At 37.1% G+C, this 19,778-nt stretch overlaps 1 protein-coding gene across 4 annotated transcripts in view; it reads right to left on the bottom strand.

Annotated features, from left to right (window-relative positions):
• The window catches only part of cacna1c (calcium channel, voltage-dependent, L type, alpha 1C subunit), a 261,395-nt gene that overhangs the window by 87,267 nt on the left and 154,350 nt on the right, over positions 1–19,778 (bottom strand). For all 4 annotated transcript variants that reach the window (XM_061959443.2, XM_061959444.2, XM_061959445.2 and 1 more), the window contains exons 4-5: positions 9,164–9,303; positions 1,798–1,937 (exon numbers count right to left, since the gene is read on the bottom strand). In XM_061959443.2, coding sequence (XP_061815427.1) covers positions 1,798–1,937; positions 9,164–9,303 — 280 coding nt within the window. The remainder of the gene's footprint in view (positions 1–1,797; positions 1,938–9,163; positions 9,304–19,778) is intronic.

Below are 19,778 nucleotides of genomic sequence, written 5' to 3'. Positions count from 1 at the left end.
ATGTCATTACTACTACATTACTTACGTTATATTGTACAATGTCACTATTACTACATTACTTACAATATATTGCACAATGTCACTAGTACTATATTACAATACATCACTGTATGATGTCACTACTACTACATTACTTACAATATATTGCACAATGTCACTAGTACTATATTACAATACATCACTGTATGATGTCACTACTACTACATTACTTACAATATATTACTTGTACAATGTCACTACTATTACATTACTTACAATATATTACTTGTAAAATATCACTACTACTACATTACTTACAATATATTACTTGTACAATGTCACTACTCCCAAGTTACTTCTCATTCATTCTCGAGTCGAGGCAATACAAACAATCTTGCACATACTTTTAAGCGTAGTTTCAAGACTTGGATTATTTTAAATGTATGTTGCCTCCTTACCTTCCCTCTCTTTCCAAGTATAATTTATACAACATCCCAGGTAGCAATTTACTTTTCACTTTATGAACTCTTTGTACAGCTTACATGAGTTTTACAGCAACGTTTGTGGTCAAGTGCAATGCCAAGGAATTTGTTTGCATGCACTCTTTCAATTGTTACATCATTAAACATCAGTTTCACCTGTATGTTTATTTTTTACAGTTACAAAAAAGCATATATTTAGTTTTCTCCAAATTTCGTGAGAGTGACATTACTTCAATTATGTTACTTGTACTTGTACATTACTTACACTATATTACTTGTACAATATCACTGCTACTACATTACTTACAATATATGACTTGTACAATATCACTACTACTACATTACTTACAATATATTACTTGTACAATATCACTACTACTACATTACTTACATATATTACTTGTACAGTATCACTACTACTACATTACTTACAATATATTACTTGTACAATATCACTCCTACTACATTACTTACAACACATTACTTGTAGAATATAATAACTACATTATTTACAGTATATTACCTCTACAATATCCCAATTATTACATCACTATGATATATTACCTGTATAATATGACTAATTACTTACAATATATTATTTGTACAATATTATCACTACTACATTACTTACAAGATGTTTCTTGTACAATATTACTACTACTACACTACTTACAGTACTTATACAATATAACTACTACTACATTACATACAATATATACTTACAATATTAATTAAAATATATTACTTTTCTTTTTGTTTTATTTCATGGTTTGAACAGTTTAACTTTGAGAAAATTGCAAACAGAAATTTTGATTTAGGCCAAAAATATGTAAAATAGGATTTCAACATAAAAACCAGTGATGTAGTGAAACTGCAAAATTTGAAATGTGATGTGGCAAGGGACAACTGTACAGTAATTTCATTCTTAGCAATTTCTAAAAATGTCAAAAATGTTAAAAAATGTTTTAAAATGAAAACGTGTATTATATGTACTACATACGAACATCTGAATAAATACTCAATAAATAGCATTCATGAAAAAATGTGCTTGTATTTGTGAATTAATTTCATTGTAAAAACAGAAGTTTAAATCCGTACAAACTATCATGACAACAATTGAATGTCAAGTGAAAGAAGGTAAAACATAGTAACACAAACAGAAAAAAAAAAATCACAATAAATCAATAATCAGATCAGATGAAGCAAAAGTAGACAAAAAAAGTGTGTGATTGTGTAACCAATACGAGCTCAATGCTTCATTTCATCCCAGTCTTCATTCATACCTGCTCCCCTAAAGTATTGCAGCCTTCCCTTGGTTCCCTGAATGGACACTTACTGGGTACTCCAGAGACCAGTCGCAGGGGTCGCAGTACTCGGAAGGCTCTCAAGGCCTTGACATCGAAGCCCGCTGCCTTGCCTCCAATGGGAGCCGCCCCGTCGCCTTTCGTGGCCTGTTCCAAAATGGCACTGAACAACCTGCAAACACATATTAAGTCACATTCACACTGCAGCCAATCACTGCTGCTGCTATCTTACTTATGCCAAATGCCATACATATTAACATGCATGATGTAATATTACTATAGAAATGCCACAGCTCTTTTATTACTTAGCTCTATCTTGCCAGGTACAAACATGCTGACTGTTAGCATGTTGGGGTATTTTAGCCAATATCCTCATCTTTAATTACATACATTTACATGGCATGATGCAAAACCAAGATTTTCAACGGTGTGCGCTACCATTTTATAATTGACACTTTGCACGTGAGTAACAATTGACTGAGGCAAGAGATATTCCAATGGTATCACTCTGTATCCATGTAGGTTGATAATATGCCAGCTGTTAGCATTGACATTTTTTAGGGATTCTCCCAGGACTTAGGACTTTACATTTACAGTACCTTTGTAGCTAACTAAGCACAGCTATAGCAATTTAACATTTTGAATATTACATTGAGATTTTGCACGTTAGCGGCCATCGACTGAAGCAAGAGATGTTCCCATGTTATCACAGCGTATCCGCATGTTGCCAGCAGTTAGCATTATTAGCGCTGACATTTTCCAAATTGAAAGTAGGTGGCTGTTAAGAATTTAACTACAAAATACCTGTCTTGCTATGCTCTAGCTATAGCATTTTGCATATTACATTGTGGCGACATGACCAGGGTGTACCCTGACTTCCGCCCGACTGCAGCTGGGATAGGCTCCAGCCACCCCGCGACCCCGAAAAGGACACGTGGTAGAAAATGGATGGATGGATGGATTTTGCATCTACTGAAGCAAGACATGCTCCTATGTTATCGGCGTGTATCCCCAAAAATTACAAGCATGATAGTTGTTAACATTTAACATTGTTGACATTTTTGGGGTAATTTAAAAAAAACAGATGACGGCTAAGGACCTGATGTACATCGTACCTTTATGCTAGGCACTAGCATTTTGAATCATTCACAAAGATATGTTGTACTTTAGCAACCCTCTACTGAAGCAAAATATATTTCCATATTATCACAATGTTTCTATGTACTGTAGGTTATTAACATGCAACTTGTTAGGATTCTAAAACATTTTTATTGTTGGAATTTTCCCAAAATTATGATTGGCAGGTAGGACCTGATGTACATCGTACCTGTCTTGCTGGGCATTAGCTTCAGCATTTTGCATATCACATTTAGATTTAGCACTTTTGCTACAATCTACTTGTCAGAATAATTGTATCTAAGTATCACAAAACTTTGTGTTTCAATGAGTTCCCGGCGAGCAGACAAAAGCTGTCTTTGATCTTACCAATCAAAAGGCTTGTAAAACTCCACTGTGTAGGATGGGAAGCGACATGAAGGTGTCGGTTTCTTTGATGTATTGTAATCCACAGGAAGATTTTGTCTTGACCCGAGATCTACAAAGTGGAGAGGAAGCAGGACCTGACCCCCCTCCAGGCACCTTTTCTTTGAACTGTTTTGTAACCAAAGGCGACGGCTGTTTACGACCCCCCTTCCTTTAGAAACAGCTGTTGCCATGTAATCAGGGAAAGTCCAAATAAAAGAAGAGGCGTACAATCTTTCGTGAGAGAGTGGTGGGACACTGTGCAAGGGTACAGGTCTACGCGTTTTTCCTCATTGAGCCAAATTGATTTCTGTCTCTGTTTAATTCCTTGCTTCTTTGTCTGTTTAATAGATGTCATCAGTGTTTGAACCTGACACGACTGAAGCAAGATAGTGTATCCACGCAGGTTGCCAGCAGTTTGCATTGTTAGCATTGACAAATACAATAGGTGGCAGGTAGAACCTCAAGTACATAGTAGGCCATTTATCTTGCTAGGCGCTAGCAATAGCATTTTGCATATGACATTAAGATTGGGCAATTTAGCAAATTTCTACTGAAACAAGAGATATTCCCATGTTATCACACTGTATCGACGTAAGTTTATAGCATAGTACAAGCTGATAGCATGCTAGCTATCGGCATTGTTAGCATTTCCGTTTTTTTTTTTGAGTAAATTAAATAAAAACGTTATTTGGTGGAGAATGTCGTCACACTTGACCAAATCAAATGTACTGGCAGAGCAAACACAGCAGCATTCTTTTTTGCGGAAAGCAAACAAGACATGCGTGAACACAACCTAAAAATATGGCAAACTTTGAATGTGAAATAAGAAAAATCTAAGCCTCATCTGAGCTGCTTTTAAATTGAATACTCATCCATATGTTGACTTTATTAATAATGTAGGAGGTGCAAAGCAACTTTTGGCACGCTTCAAACCAAATCTGCTGCTGTCAAAATGTGCTTAAGAATATAAAACACATTCATAAATGTTTGCTTTCTGATTCACACATGAGAATATTAATATTAATAATCAGAACACTTTGCTTTAATGTGTTTTTAGACTTGAAATTGTTTTGGATTTACATGCACGACTGGCCACTTCTTTAGGTACACCTGTGCCTCCTTAAAACTGGATACATTTTTTGCCTTTAAAGTAGGTATTAATTGATATGCGAGAAAGCGCAAACCATGTCACCCTGCCACTCCTCCACTACATGCAACTTGGGGTTCACGTGAGTCTGTGGGCACGCGGTACACAGGGCTCGATGCAAGTTCACGAGTGTGAAGGACATCTAAACATTTTGAGAATACTTTCCATATTCATACAATCTAGTCCAGAGGTGTCCAATGTGCCACCCGGGGGCTAATTTTTTAACGACCCACGGCACATTCTAAAAATACTATTACATTAAAAAAATAAAAGAATAAAAAAGTGGAATAAAATAGCATACAGGTGAAATGCAACCATACCAATGTTGACTCCAATAACACAAAGCTGTTTTTTTCCCCTTTGAAACTGTTATTGCTAAAAAAAATAATAGTAAATCAAAATCTATGTTGTGATAAATTATTAACATATTGAAGGCTCTTATTACCGGTACTTCACATCACATATTCCCTCTGAAATATTTTTTTGGGAAAACATTGCATATTTTGTGTCCATCCATCCATTTTCTATCGCTTGTCTCTTTCGGTGGGTGCTGGAGCCTATCTCAGCTGCATTTGGGCGGAAGGCGGGGTACACCCTGGACAAGTCGCCACCTCATTGCAGGGCCAACTCAGATAGACAGACAACATTCACACTCACATTCACACACTTGGGCCAATTTAGTGTTGCCAATCAACCTATCCCCAGGGGCATGTCTTTGGAGGTGGGAGGAAGCCGGAGTACCCGGAGTTTGCCTTAAAAAATGTTTTCTATGACAAAAAGGGCATAAAAAAAAAAAAAAAAAAACATAAACAAATATTACAAACTTATAATCGAGGGATTGATCTGTTGATGTAGAGATTTAAGCACTGAAAGTAAAAAAAAGAAAACAATTATTTATGAAATATTTTTAACACTTTTATGAGTGCGGCCCTTTTGGATCACTGAGAATTTTTTAACTCCCATTGCTCAAAAATAATATTTAATACATATCAATGTTATGAATTATTGACCTATTTAAGGCTGAAATTACTTTGCATCAAATATTCCACTTTAAACAACTTTTGGGGGGCAATATTGCATATTTTGTGTTGTTGCCATAAAAACATGGTTTTCTTCAACAAAAAGGGCAGAAAACATATTTAAAAAAATTATATCGACAGATAAATCTGAAGTTTATCTAGAGATTTAAGTGTTTCAAAAATGCAATTGATATACAACATATTTTCAACATCTCGGGACCAAACTTGAGAGGAGCCCTGAAGGTTGAAAAAAAATCTGATGGTCCTTGAAATGAAAACTATCCAAATGGCCCCCATAAGCTTAAATTTTTCAGTGTGCGGCCCTCAGCGGAAGAAGTTTGGACACCCCGATCTAGTCAGTAGGGGGCGCCATCAGAGTCAATGCAAAATGTCTCAATTTTTTCAAACATGGGTTCCTGAAACTTCTTTTCGTCATCCCGTCACATTAAGAAGTCACCACCAAATTTCATGGCAGTCTGTTAAACTGGGGGCAGGGGCTAAATTTCATGCTTCACCCCACGTGTTATGACGGAAAAAGGCGCAACGCCCCGGATGCCCGCCCCCTACCCTCCAATCGCATAATCTAGGTATTAAGCGCATAAAAAAAAAATATATATATATATATATAAATAAAATTAGGGCATTTACATGTGTTGTAGCATTCTTATTTCAAGCCCGTTCATGCAATATTCTGGTATTCTTTCGTGCACGTAAACATACTGATCGAGGGATGCGTACAAATGATTGCGGTGCCTGCTGACTGACCAATCAGGTTGCTTGGTGGGAACTATTAAACAGCAAAACAAACAGCTGGCTAGCTAAAGAGAACATTTTTAAGGCTCATATTACTTAAATTGTGGACATCAAGCAGCGCTAATGAGCGCTCTCTATCTCTCTGAGATCTTTAAAAAAAATAAAAAAATAAAAAAATAAGTCATATTATTCCATTTCCCATCTGCTGCTCGCTCAAAGGCCAGCGAGTGTGTGTTAGTCATGGACACTTATCAATTAGCACCGATGAAATGGCCACTTGAAAGGAGCGCTTAAGCGACATCTTTACCTGCCTCCTCCATTAGACTTGCAGTGCAGCACACGCTACTAAAAAGAACGACAGCTATGTGGTTTTTGGTCTTAAAAGACAATATGGTCAACATTGCCAACATTTTCATGCATGCAGAAAGTATTCATTCATGCCCACGCTGCCAGAACATGTTGTCACATTTCCTGATTATGTGCATCCTCTTCCTCCACACTGTGAAATGTGCGTCACTGTTTTGACTGACATATTTTTTTTGATCGTTACATTCCATATTCTGTTTCATATGTCTCCAGCCAAACATGATGTCTATTTTCAGCTAATGATTACATGAAAAGTGAGCTAAAAGCTGTGCGCAATAATTTGGTGACTGCAATAACCACATAGGATTAAAACATTTTCTTGAATTAAAACCAATGCACTTTTTCACATTCTCCAGTGTTTCCCACAAGACTTTAATGTACTTGTGGTGGTGGTTGCGGAGAAGGGATGGGTACCTTTCACCTTTGAATCGATACGCTACCAATTCCTGGAACCTAGGAATCTTTACTGGTACTCAAGGCTATCAAATTTTGGTACTTTTGTGTGTTTAAGTATACATAAATGTTAATGTACCAGTATAATGGAAAAACAAGTTGACTTTATATGCTTAATTGTGTTTCATTGTATCCATTAAACGATATCTAACAGTCCTCAAAATATGTGAAAATACTGTATACATGTCACAAAATGGCACAATTGAGTCGGCCATTTTCAATACTCCGGTCCGGACATATTTGGCAATTTTCGTAGATTCGGGGTTGGATGACGTCACTGAAGGAACGCGTCTACACTGTGACCATATCATCAGATCAGTCATACTGGAAACATGCAGAAATTGGAAAGAGATGTGCTGTTTACCATTCACAATCCTTAGGTAAGACAAGAACACATATGCTTAGCTTGTTTTTATTCATTCGAAAATAGCTAACAATTGAGTCAACAGATCGAGGGTCCTTTGTTGTGCTCATTAAACCCCCCAAAAAACATCCAGAAACCACCAACAATACTCCATTTACATGTCGTGACCTGAAAATTAACCAAATATGAGCAATATTGTTATTATTAATGAGGAAGCCAGTCAAGTGATCCGTGACATAGCGTTAGGAACCAAAGATCCCTTCCCCATCAACAACAATACTAATCCAGCAGACTTTGTGAGAGCCAACGATTACTTTGGTAAAAACATGATACAGAACCTTATATTTTTGAGCCCGAACACAAAGAGGATGAGCAATATGTTTTAGAAGCCGAGTGCTAAACGGATGCAGCTTTATTGAAACACCATAGCATCAGCAGCATAGTTATAGGTGCTTAACATAAAAACTAACTATAATGAACCGAAATAATACAAACACTTACTGTAATATTCCCACTCTCGCTCAAATAATTCTGTTTAGATGAAGATTAAATCGCAATCCTCACAAAGGGTTAAAAAAAAGTAATTTACACCATCTCGGGGGATTTCAAATTCAATCAGCCTCTCGGTTCATGGCCACATTTGTATGCCACCAGGTGAGAGATGCATGAATTATAATCTAAAATGTACTCTTTATTTTGAGATGAAGCAGAAGCAGCCGCCGGCATGTGTCAACAATAGCGGCATAAGATAGCATTAGCTCACTGCTATCAATGCGCTGCTAAAATAGGCCGTCTGCGTTGGCGCTTATAATAACAATATCACTCATATTTGGTTAATTTTCAGGTCAAGAAATGTATATGGAGTATTGTTGGCAGTTTTTGATGTTTTTACAGGGTTTAATGAGCGCAACAGAGGGCCCTCGATCTGTTGACTCAATTGTTAGCTATTTATTTACGATTTCAAATGCATAAAAAAAGCTAAGCATGTGTGTTCTTGTCTTACATAAGGATTGTGAATGATAAACAGCACATCTCTTTCCAATGTTTGCATATTTCCAGTATGACTTATCTAATAATATGGTCAGAGTGCAGAAGCGTTACTACAGTGACCAAGAAACTACGGAAATTGCCGAAGATATTCGTAGCGGACTAATAAAAAAAATGGCCGACTATTTTGATGGATAGATGGTTGACTATTTTGTGATGTTTAGACGGTATTTTCACATACTCTGAGGGTTTAATGGATACAAATAAACCCAATTAAGCATAGAGTGTCAACTTCTTTTTCCACTGTACTGGTACTTTAACAGAGCGTTCCGCGAGTGTTTACTGCAACATTTGTCCTAAAATCAGATTAAAGTGCCGTATTTTGTTAATCCAGACTTTGAAGGCCAGAGAATCAGGGATAAAAATATATGAATGTGTCATCACAAAGTCTCAATGCAGACGTGAAAAGAACCAGAGAGGCAAACAGAAAGATAACACACACACACACACACACACACACACACACACACACACACACACACACACACACACACACACACACACACACACACACTGAGGCTTAGCAGATGGGCTATAGTCGCTGAGTGGCAGATAAAGAAAAAACAGAGTACAGCTTTGCTATCAGAATCTAACAAGCTAATCAGTTTCAGGCTCACCAAAGCCACTAAGGGGCCGAGGTTTAGTGCGGCGACTTTACCGCGCGCGACTCTGTGACTCACTGCTGAGTTTTCACACAGGAAATCGTCCGCACGCCGCTGACTCACCCGACGACTACGATGATGAAGTCCAGCAGATTCCAGCCGTTCCTCAGGTAGGCGTTGGGGTGGAAGAGCAGGCCGTACGCTATCACCTTCAGGAACGCCTCCACAGTGAAGATGATGAGGAACAGGTACTCCACGCGCTCCTGCAGAGAAAAATACATTAGTAGGTAATTTTTAGTGGATGCTGTACACTGACTACTCTAAATTACATTCCTGTCTACAGCATTGTAACTAATTACACATTATCATATTATCATCATCCATGCGTTCCATGTTGTGGTCTTTAGTTTATTTAAAAGTGCTTCACTTCCTGTCTTGACTGCGTGTGCATTTTAGACGTTTTACTGGAGAAATGTGTTTTCGTAGCCGTGACCCCCAACTGAGAGGGGTTCCTGGGAAATGGCCCCAAACGACCTCAGCGATATTGCATAACGTTATAGAGCACTTTTTGTGCAGCTCATCATCCGTCATTTCCCAATGGAAATAACATGACAAGACGATGATGTGGCCTTCAGATACTAAACCAAGAAAAAAACACCCACTCTCCCCCTTGGAGGTGGTTTATTAAAAAAAATACCATCCAAATATTTAGTTTCATCCATCAATCTGTCCACACTGCCCCCTTGTGTGGGTGCTGGTGGTTTCCCATGGTCACACTCAGGCTGGGCCAGAAGTTTGAGGTTAGAGGGTCAACCAGATCTCACCAGACCTCTGTGGAAGGAACCAGGAGATAAAATATAAAAACTACCTTGACGTTTGACCCTCAGCTACACACAAATATTTTATAACCATTGACAGGCCACATTTTTAAAAACATTTAATCATACCGATATGAAATAAGACCTAATTTATTGTTGTTACTAGTGATGTCCCGATGCAACACTTCTGATACAATACTGATATTGGAGCCCTGAGTATTGGTAATACCGATATTAATTCGAAATCAGCAAGAATCATACATACTTTTATTATTTTGTATTTTGAATGTTAGAAAAAGTTTGATCAAGTGAAATTAGTCAAACAGAGAACAATGAAAAACACTAACATATTTATTATCAACTGTCTGGAATGGACTCATGCTGTCCCTAAGTTGAAGTGGAGCGACAATTGTTTTTTAGTGGTCACAATAATTCATGAAGATAATCACATGGCGCAGTAAGTTGAATGATGCGGACACGTTTGTTACTGGATACTTTCTAATACACTTCTGCCTTGGAGACTTTGTGTGTGTAAGTAATATGCAACAATAATTATTTGATACTTATTTATATTGACTAATGTGCTGTTTTAGACTGCAATGAAGGACACTCATTACGTATGTCTAGCTTGTGCACTATTGTGTGCTTAGTTGTTGCGTAGCTGCTAGCTCATAGTAGCCTACTGTGTATACCTTTTTATAAATGACTAGACTAAAATAAAAGATGTGCGTATTGGAGGACATTTACATTTACAGCTTTGCACAAGTAAACATGCTGCTGGACTGTTTGTATTGGACATTATATCACACATTTTACATGCAAGCGGATACAACCCAATACTCGTTTATTTGATGACATTGAACTGATATTAATCAGATTGGGACGCCCCTTGTTGTCGTTATTTGTTTCCGGGCTTGACCATGGCAAATTAATTTCCGTAAAGTAGGAGCTATCAACTATAAATCAAATATTTTCACAGCTAGGGCATAAAAACCTGTTCCAAATACACATTTTAACATTTTGAGAGCCCTCTAGACATGAAATACCACCCACATAGTCCCCTTTAGACTCCTTTAATCCAATATAGTAATGCTGCCTGAGGCTCAGCCAATCAGTGGCCACAACACTGAACAGTGCGCTCTGATTGGTCTGGTCTCATTTATTGGCCATTGCTACTGTAGAATTGATTTCGATATTTTTACTTCATTTAGACATTTTTATGCTTTACAATGCTTAAATTAGACTCAAATTACATGACACATGCTTCAAAATATAGCTAGAGTGAAGCCGCAAACTTTGAATTGCGATGTGGCGAGAGACAACTGCATATCATTCAAATGCGGGATTTTTCACGTCTTTATTAATTGAATAATAGTGCCAAAATAATGATTATAAAATAAAAATAACATCTTTTTTTCTTTTTTTAGAATGGTTATTTTCCCATATTGAAATGAAAATTTTCGCACACTTCAACTATTAGGAAGTGTAGAGAAAGGATGTTCAAAGTGTGGCCCGTAGCTCCATTGTTATTGCTTGGCCCCTAAAAAAAAAAAAAAAAAAAAAAAAAAAATATGTGTGTGTATATAGGGACGGCATGGCGCAGTGGTAGAGTGGCCGTGCGCAACCCGAGGGTCCCTGGTTCAATCCCCACCTAGTACCAACCTCGTCATGTCCGTTGTGTCCTGAGCAAGACACTTCACCCTTGCTCCTGATGGGTGCTGGTTAGTGTCTTGCATGGCAGCTCCCTCCATCAGTGTGTGAATGGGTAAATGTGGAAGTAGTGTCAAAGCGCTTTGAGTACCTTGAAGGTAGAAAAGCGCTATACAAGTACAACCCATTTATTTAATTTATATGTGTATTTAAGCTCAATGAAAGATCGATGTAAGGTCAATGTAAGAACGATGTAAGATCAATGTCAGATCGATGTAAGATCGACGTACAGACAGGACAGCAGCTGTAATTTTCTATTTTTCTACATAGCTTCTAATTGTCTCCACTCAAAAACATAGCAGTCGTCAAGTACCCTTAAGAATAGCAGCACACTTTCAGCCTTCACAATAAAAGTGCTCTGCGCAACATCCTGTCTGACTGCGCTAACAACATCAAGGTTTCAAAAAAGCAGCTTACATCAGTGCTTTGTACTTAATGCATAGATGTATTGCACCAAAAAATGTGAGGATTTTTGCATTTATTTAACTGATATTTTCGTTTTGTTTTAAATAAAGAAAATGTAATGCTGATAAAACTTGTGCTTCACTTCATGTTGATTGCATATAATGTGTTATAAAGACTGTACATTACACTTACACTAATTCAGGGGTCAGAGCTTTAGGAGCAATTTTAACTTTTATTTTATATTTTGTAAGAACCACAACTGATATATATATATATATATATATATATATATATATATATATATATATATATATATATATATATATATATATATATATCTGTATGTGACCTTTGGTGGGTAAACTTTGGACATTTCAGGTTTAAAGTTCTTAAAGTGTTTTCTTTCCAGGTGAGGCATAAAGATCCATTAAACACCTTTTTAATTATTTCATGTGTCACTTGCAGACTTTCAATAATGCATTGTTTGTGCATTCATCACCCTCCACCGCAGAGCGAGTCGTGTAATTAATTACACACGCATGTACACACGCGCAAACGCGCACACACACACACACACACACACGCATTTGATGAGCATGGCTCTCCATCACTGCCAATCACACACGCACACACATACTCAAAAGATGCTGCCAGTGACAGACACTGAAGAAGAGGAGAACATCTGGTAGGAGCAGCTCTCACACACACACACACACACACACACACACACACACACACACACACACACACACACACACACACACACACACACACACACACACACACACACACACACACACACACACACACACACACACACACACACACACACACACACACACTAAGCACGAAAACACACACTAAGCGACCTCAGAAAAAGGGCAAAATCCATAATGTAATCTGGTTAGCGATGGGAAAGGAATGAGAGGCTAAAAGATGGAGGAAAGGTGAGCGTGTGGCGGCAGTAATCAGGTTAAACATAAGAGGTCAACTCAACCATCTATCCATCAGCTCGGCCAATCGGATTACAGCATCGACGTCCCAGCGTACCATCCCATTCGCCTTGACCTTCCGCGTCCGTATTAAAGCTACAGATGAATGACAGCCTGGTTTATACTTTTATCTGCTCAATGACTAAAAGATCAACACTTGATTGATGAAGTGATTGTCTCAAAACTTTTGTCCATGTCGTGAATTATGAACATCAACTTTTCTTTTTTCCTGCTTTCACTCCCACTCTCCGCATCCTTCTTCCTAGGTGCCAACCACAAGTTACCATAGAGACCAAGATGGGTTCCCATGTTGCCATGGAAACTGCAGGCTGCAGCACGCACGCACACACACACACACACGCATGCGCACACACATACACACAGTGATCAGCACTGTACCAGGAATACACACATCACATGGTCCTAATTGCTACTTTGCTGTCACACTCCTCTTCCCCTACTTTGTGTGGCTATAATAAGAAGAAATTTAACATAAAATTCATGAAATAAAATACAATAACATTTTTTTTTGGATAAAATAGCATACAATGTAATTAAATAAAATTTGAAAAAATAAGATGAAATTAGATAAAACAAAACACGTTTTGATCATAGGAAATAAAATTAGATACAATTAAAAGAAATTGATATAATAACATTTTATAAAATAAGACAAAATTATACAAAATACGACAACATTTAATCAAACAAAATATGATTGGATAAAATAAGACAATTTGTATTACAATTGAACTAAATGTCTTAATATAAAAAATGCTATCAAATTTGATAAAAAATAAAATAGAGTTGAAATCCTGCATGAGGTGGCGACTTGTCCAGGGTGTACTCGTCTTCCACCCCCGCGACCCCGAGAGGGACAAGCGGTAGAAAATGGATGAAATTCTCTAAAACCAATTTGTAAAATAAAAATTCACTTAGATATATTTATAAAAAAAAAATAGAATAAGGTACAATTTTATCAAATTAATTGAGATAAAGTTAAACATTAAAACCCCTCGTTGCTTCAACACCATGTTGCTTTCTATGAACATGCCACCACCATTTTCAATTAACAGACCTAAGCCCAGCAGAAGGATTACGTTGGTCAAGATTACACTTGTGTAATTGTCACCAGTGACCCTTGACCTTTTACAGATCGCACATGCACCACTAATAAAAAGGCTAGTGTGTCTTTATATGGTCGACAGAGCTATAGCTTCAGGTTGGAATCTCATTTTAAAAAAGCTTGTTTTTATACGTCTATATTTTTCTCTTTATTAGAATGAAGCTGCACGATAGCTTCTGGCACTGATGCGCTACCGTTCATTGATGGGAAATATCATTTCGAGCATGTACTTTGATAGTGTGAAGCAGAAACTGGAGCACAGGGCGGCAATGCTGTAGAAATGAATTCACTTTAGAGTAGTCAGTGTACAGCTTACTGCAGTATATACATACTTTCCTCTGGAAAATAAGTCAACACACACCCATTACTGTCGAAATATCTGGCAACACAAGTTAACCAAACACAGGTTAACAAAAAGGTAAACATGGTAGGCTATCGGCTACAAATATTTTGATTTTATTGAATCAAAAATATTGCAATTCCACGATATAGTGAATTTGCAAACAGACAAAATTATGCACAAAGCAAACTGCAACCTGCTACCCAAGAACATACAACAATTCTTCTCAACAAAGAGGAGAAAAATAACCTTATCGAAAAATGTAATGTAAAACATTTGTATGCACGCACAACACTTAAAACCTTTAGTATATCACTATGTGGAATTCATTTATGTAATGGATTAGGTAAAGAAATCAAACAGTGTACTAATATGATTCAATTTATGAAACTGTTCAAACTCAAAGTGTTTACAAAATACAAAGAAGAAGAACTATGATAAACATTCTGAATTTATTGATTATCGTATTTATCTCGCCATATGTAATACAACTTACTTCACTAATTATTTATTTATTTTTCAATTTTATTAATTATGGAGTTTATTTTGAATAAACTGAGAACAGGAAGGGAAAAGTGTTAACAATTGCTATGTAATGGAAAAGGGGTAATGTAAATAAGTTCTGCTTCTTCCTATCCCTTTTCGAACATGTTGAAAAGAGAAACTGGAAATTGTGATGTATCATGTTGTAATTGTGTGCTTGTTAGAAATAAACTCAAACTAAGCAAATATGTGTCTTTCATTGAACAATATTGAACAGCGCATTTGTCAATAAAAACAAGTATCAAATATTATAGTTGCATATTACTTACACATACAAACGCTCCAAGGCAGAAGCGCATTAGAAAGTATCCAGTAACAAACGTGTCCGCATCATTCAACTTACTGCGTCATGAGCTTAACGTCATAAGTTATTGTAGCCACTATGGTTCACCAAAAACAATTACCGCTTCACTTCAACTTGAAGACAGCATAAGTATATTCCAGATGGTTAATAATAAATAGGTTAGTGTTTTTCATGCCATTGTTCTCTGTTTGACTAATTTCACTTGATCAAACATTTTCCAACATTCTATATAAAAAATAATAATAATACAAGCATGTATAATCTGCCAAAACTCAAGGTTCCAATGTTTGTATCAGAAATTTAAAAAAATGTAAATGGACACCCCTTATTTGGAATAATTGTGAGATGCTAAAACTTGTGTATTGTGTCACTCGCACATTAGCAGACAAGCGCGTGACCTGTGCAAACAGACAGTAAATGCATTAGCATTAAGCTTTCATTGTTGTTGAATTAATTATTCATTGATTCATCGTCTTCATGCGCTGGTCTGTGTGCCTGGAGCGGCGACTCAACAAAAGAAGATAATACAGCGGCAAGTGACGTTTATTCAACCTGACCTGCTTGCTTTTAGCGGCGGCGAGACGAGAAAAAGGTAAAATAAACATTAAGGGAGGTCTGTAAATACACACAAAAGTGGCAAAAAGGAGAGTAGAGGAGAACGAGAAAGGGAGTAATTGGTCTAAAAATAAAATAACACAGAAGCATAAATCATCTCCTATAGACAAATTGTGTGTGTGTGTGTGTGTGTGTGTGTGTGTTCTTGTATTTCTACCCTTCTTGAGCCATCAAGAAAGAAAAGTACCTTCCATATGAGGACCGGTGTACAAAAATTAGGACATAAATCATGGTCCCAATAAGGAAAACCATTGCATCTAATAGAGAATGTCTCATTGGTGGTGAAAATCCATCAAAATTAGAGTGGTCCCAAAAAGAAGGGATTTTTCAAATTGGCTGTGTGTCGGTTATAAAAGTGCTCCCCCCTCTGGTCAACACATGAAATAACAAGTGTGTGTAAAAAATTGAAATGCACCAAAATTAATATAAAATAAATAAATAAATAAATATATGTATAGATACATACTGTAATAACTTGAAGTAAATAATGAAGATTAAAAAACACTTACCAACAAAAAATTAAATACGTTTTTTTTTTTTAACTAAAAGCAGTCTTTTTCTCACAATGTGTCGACTTTGTTCTTATAAAATTGGCAACAATTTCTCATATGCTTTCTGTTTCTGTAATATCGCAATGGTTTCTCGTAAAACTATTACTTTTTAATGTAAAATTATTACTTTTTAATGTAAAATTATTACTTTTTAATGCAAAATGGTGACATTTGTCATATAAAATTCTGACATTTATTGCAATATTGCCAATGTTTTTGTTGTTCTTGTAAAACAGTGACATTTTTTGAGTAAAATTCTGTTTATTATTATAATATTGCCAACATTTTAAAGTTTTCTTATAAAATTGTGACATTTGTCGAGCAAAATTACGACTTTTTTCATAAAATTGCCAAAATGTTCAGCTTTTCTTGTACAATTGCGACTGTTATTGAGTAAAATTCCAACTTTTATCATAATATTGCACAAATGTTCAGTTTTTCTTGTAAAATTTGGACTTGCTTTAACTAAAAATACGACTTTTATTATAATACTGCCAAAATTCTAAGTTTTTCTTGTAAAATTGTGACCTTTTTTCACAACAAGCTTTTTCACATTTGCATAGTATGTATATATTATTAATATTGTAAATACAAATCTTTATATATCTAGAAAGGGTGCTCCTAAAGAGGTAGGCCTTCTTTGGAGGTCTCGAGAAGGTAACAGATACAAGAATGTGTGTGTGTGTGTGTGTGTGTGTGTGTGTGTGTGTGTGTGTGTGTGTGTGTGTGTGTGTGTGTGTGTGTGTGTGTGTGTGTGTGTATCCTTGAGAAAAGAGATGAAGGCAGTAAAAGAAAGCATATAGAAGATAATGAAACACTGAAGGTGAATGTGTGGTTTTAGTGCTGCTTAACACAATGTTGTGTATTTTTTATTTTCCACATGAAGACACAAATGAAGACAAAGTGAAGATGATGTACTGCATGAAGATGCTGTCAGCCTAAGACAGATGACTAAATGACAGTGACTGCATGTGTGACAATATCTGCTGCACAAAGCTGGAAGGCGGGTTTCACCCTGGACAAGTCATCATCTCATCACAGGGCCAACACAGACAACATTCACACTCACATTCACACACTAGGGACCATTTAGTGTTGCCAATCAACCTATCCCCAGGTGCATGTCTTTGGAGATGGGAGGAAGCCGGAGTACCCGGAGGGAACGCACTCAGTCACTGGGAGAACATGCAAACTCCACACAGAAAGATCGAATCCTGCGATGAATCACAAAATAATATAGCATTAATCATTTATGAACGCAGATTTAAATCGCACAATTCATTTTGAGCGAACACGCTCCTTTACCTTAACCGTGGATGTTTACCTGAAAGGTGTGTGGTTATACGTCAGTGATCAGGTGAAAAATACATGACTGCTAAGATGAGTTACCTTTATCTGGTGGAGCCTATAAATTACTGGCCCATATCGAAACTTCCCTTCAAGTCAAAAACCATGGAAAAAGTGGTAAGCAGCTAAACCAGCATGATTTTATGATAAATATCAATATGGTAGAAAATGGATTGATGGATGGATATCAATCTGGCATTAGGTCAATCCACTCCACCTAAACTGCTCTTTTGAAAGTTTCCAGTGATATGATGATGGCTGCCGATTCTGGTCGCTACCCAGTTTTGGTTTTACTCGATTTGACATGGAGTGTGAATGTTGTCTGTTTATCTGTGTTGGCCCTGCGATGAGGTGGCGACTTGTCCAGGGTGTACCCCGCCTTCCGCCCGAAGCAGCTGCTGAGATAGGCTCCAGCACCCCCCGCGACCTCGAAAGGGACAAGCGGTAGAGAATGGATGGATGGACATGTGTGCCTTTGATACTGTGGATTACAGTATGCTGATTAATCAAATCAAATCTGAGATGGGGTTTTCTGGTGCTGTTCTCCAGTAGGGCTGCAACGATTAGTCCACATAGTCAACAATAAAAATGTTCGGCGACAATTACGTTTGTGGACAATAGTTGTGATGTCATCACTCGTGTTTTTTCGGGCGGAAGTGAATAACAACAGCAGTGATAACATGTAAAGTTTGAGGATATTTCCTCTAATTCTTGTCAAAAATAATGAATACCATGCTCATTTTGCAAAGCGGACCTTATTTTTATGGCAGTATATATGTGATACGCGAGCGTTTAAAGCGGAGACATGATGTCGGACATTTGGAGGGAGGTTGTAGTCTCAACCTCGGTAAGAGTGTTAGCTTCTACCTTGCTAGCTAGCTAACAAGTGTGAGACAAAGTTGTATGAAAAATAACTTTAACTATCATTTTAGCCAAAGTCAGCTAGCTAGCTAACAAGGGTGAGACGAAGTTGTATGAAAAATAACTTTAACTATTATTTTAGCCAAAGTCAGCCAACTATGCGTCGATGCGTCGCATACCGTATTTCCTTGAATAGCCGCCGGGGCGCTAATTAATTTAAAACCTCTTCTCACTCCTGCGCTTACCAAAAGGCGTGGGGTAAATTTAGGCCTGCGCTTATAAATTTGAGTGATGTAAGGATGCCATCATGAAAAGCACATTTAATTAAAAAAAACGTTATTATGGTCTTACCTTTACTTATGAGTCCATTCACAGCTGCTTCTGATCAAAAGCATCATAACTTGTTTATAGAAGTCTTCCTTATCTTTCTTCAGTTTTAAAAGTCTCTCTGTCTCGATGGAGATATTCCTTTAAGTATTACCTCCTGCTTCGATTGAAAGAAAAGTTTAGAAAACTGTTTTATTTTAGATATGTAATCCTTCATGTTAAAAGTGCAAGCAAACGATCACTGCTCACTCTTGTGGCTTGTTGTCTTCTTCTGCAGCACCGGTCTTCTGCAGTACCGGTAGTCGCAAGAAGGATCACTAGCGCCCTCTACCACCAGGAGGCGGGAGTCATTTAATGACTCATATTTGACACACGCAGCTACGGTATATTAATAAAACATAGCTGCTTACTGTTCTTTTTAGCATATTCAATAGCTTGGACCTTAAATCCTACTGAATAGCTCTTAATCTTCTTCCCTTTATGCGATTTCAAATTATTGAAATCAGCCTCCTCCATTTTGATGACAGTTGAAGTGTCACTCATGACGTGACGAGTTTGACCCGGCGGAAGTTCTAGACATATGCTAATTATTTTGCGAAACAATTTTGACCCGGCGAAAATTCCAGACATGCGCTAATAAAATTAATATTTTGCGAAACGAGTTTGATCCGGCGTTAATCCTGAGCCGGCGGTAAGGCCAAGCATGCGCTAATTATTTTGCGAAACGAGTTTGACCCGGCAGTAATTCGAGGCATGCGAATACTATATATATACCCGGCGCCAATTCCAGGAAATACTC

This window comes from Nerophis lumbriciformis, linkage group LG05 (genome assembly GCF_033978685.3).
Source record: "Nerophis lumbriciformis linkage group LG05, RoL_Nlum_v2.1, whole genome shotgun sequence".
NCBI classification, from domain to species: Eukaryota; Metazoa; Chordata; class Actinopteri; order Syngnathiformes; family Syngnathidae; genus Nerophis; species Nerophis lumbriciformis.
The sequence above is the reverse complement of the archived record's forward strand: the minus strand, read 5'-3'. Positions and strand labels throughout refer to the sequence as shown.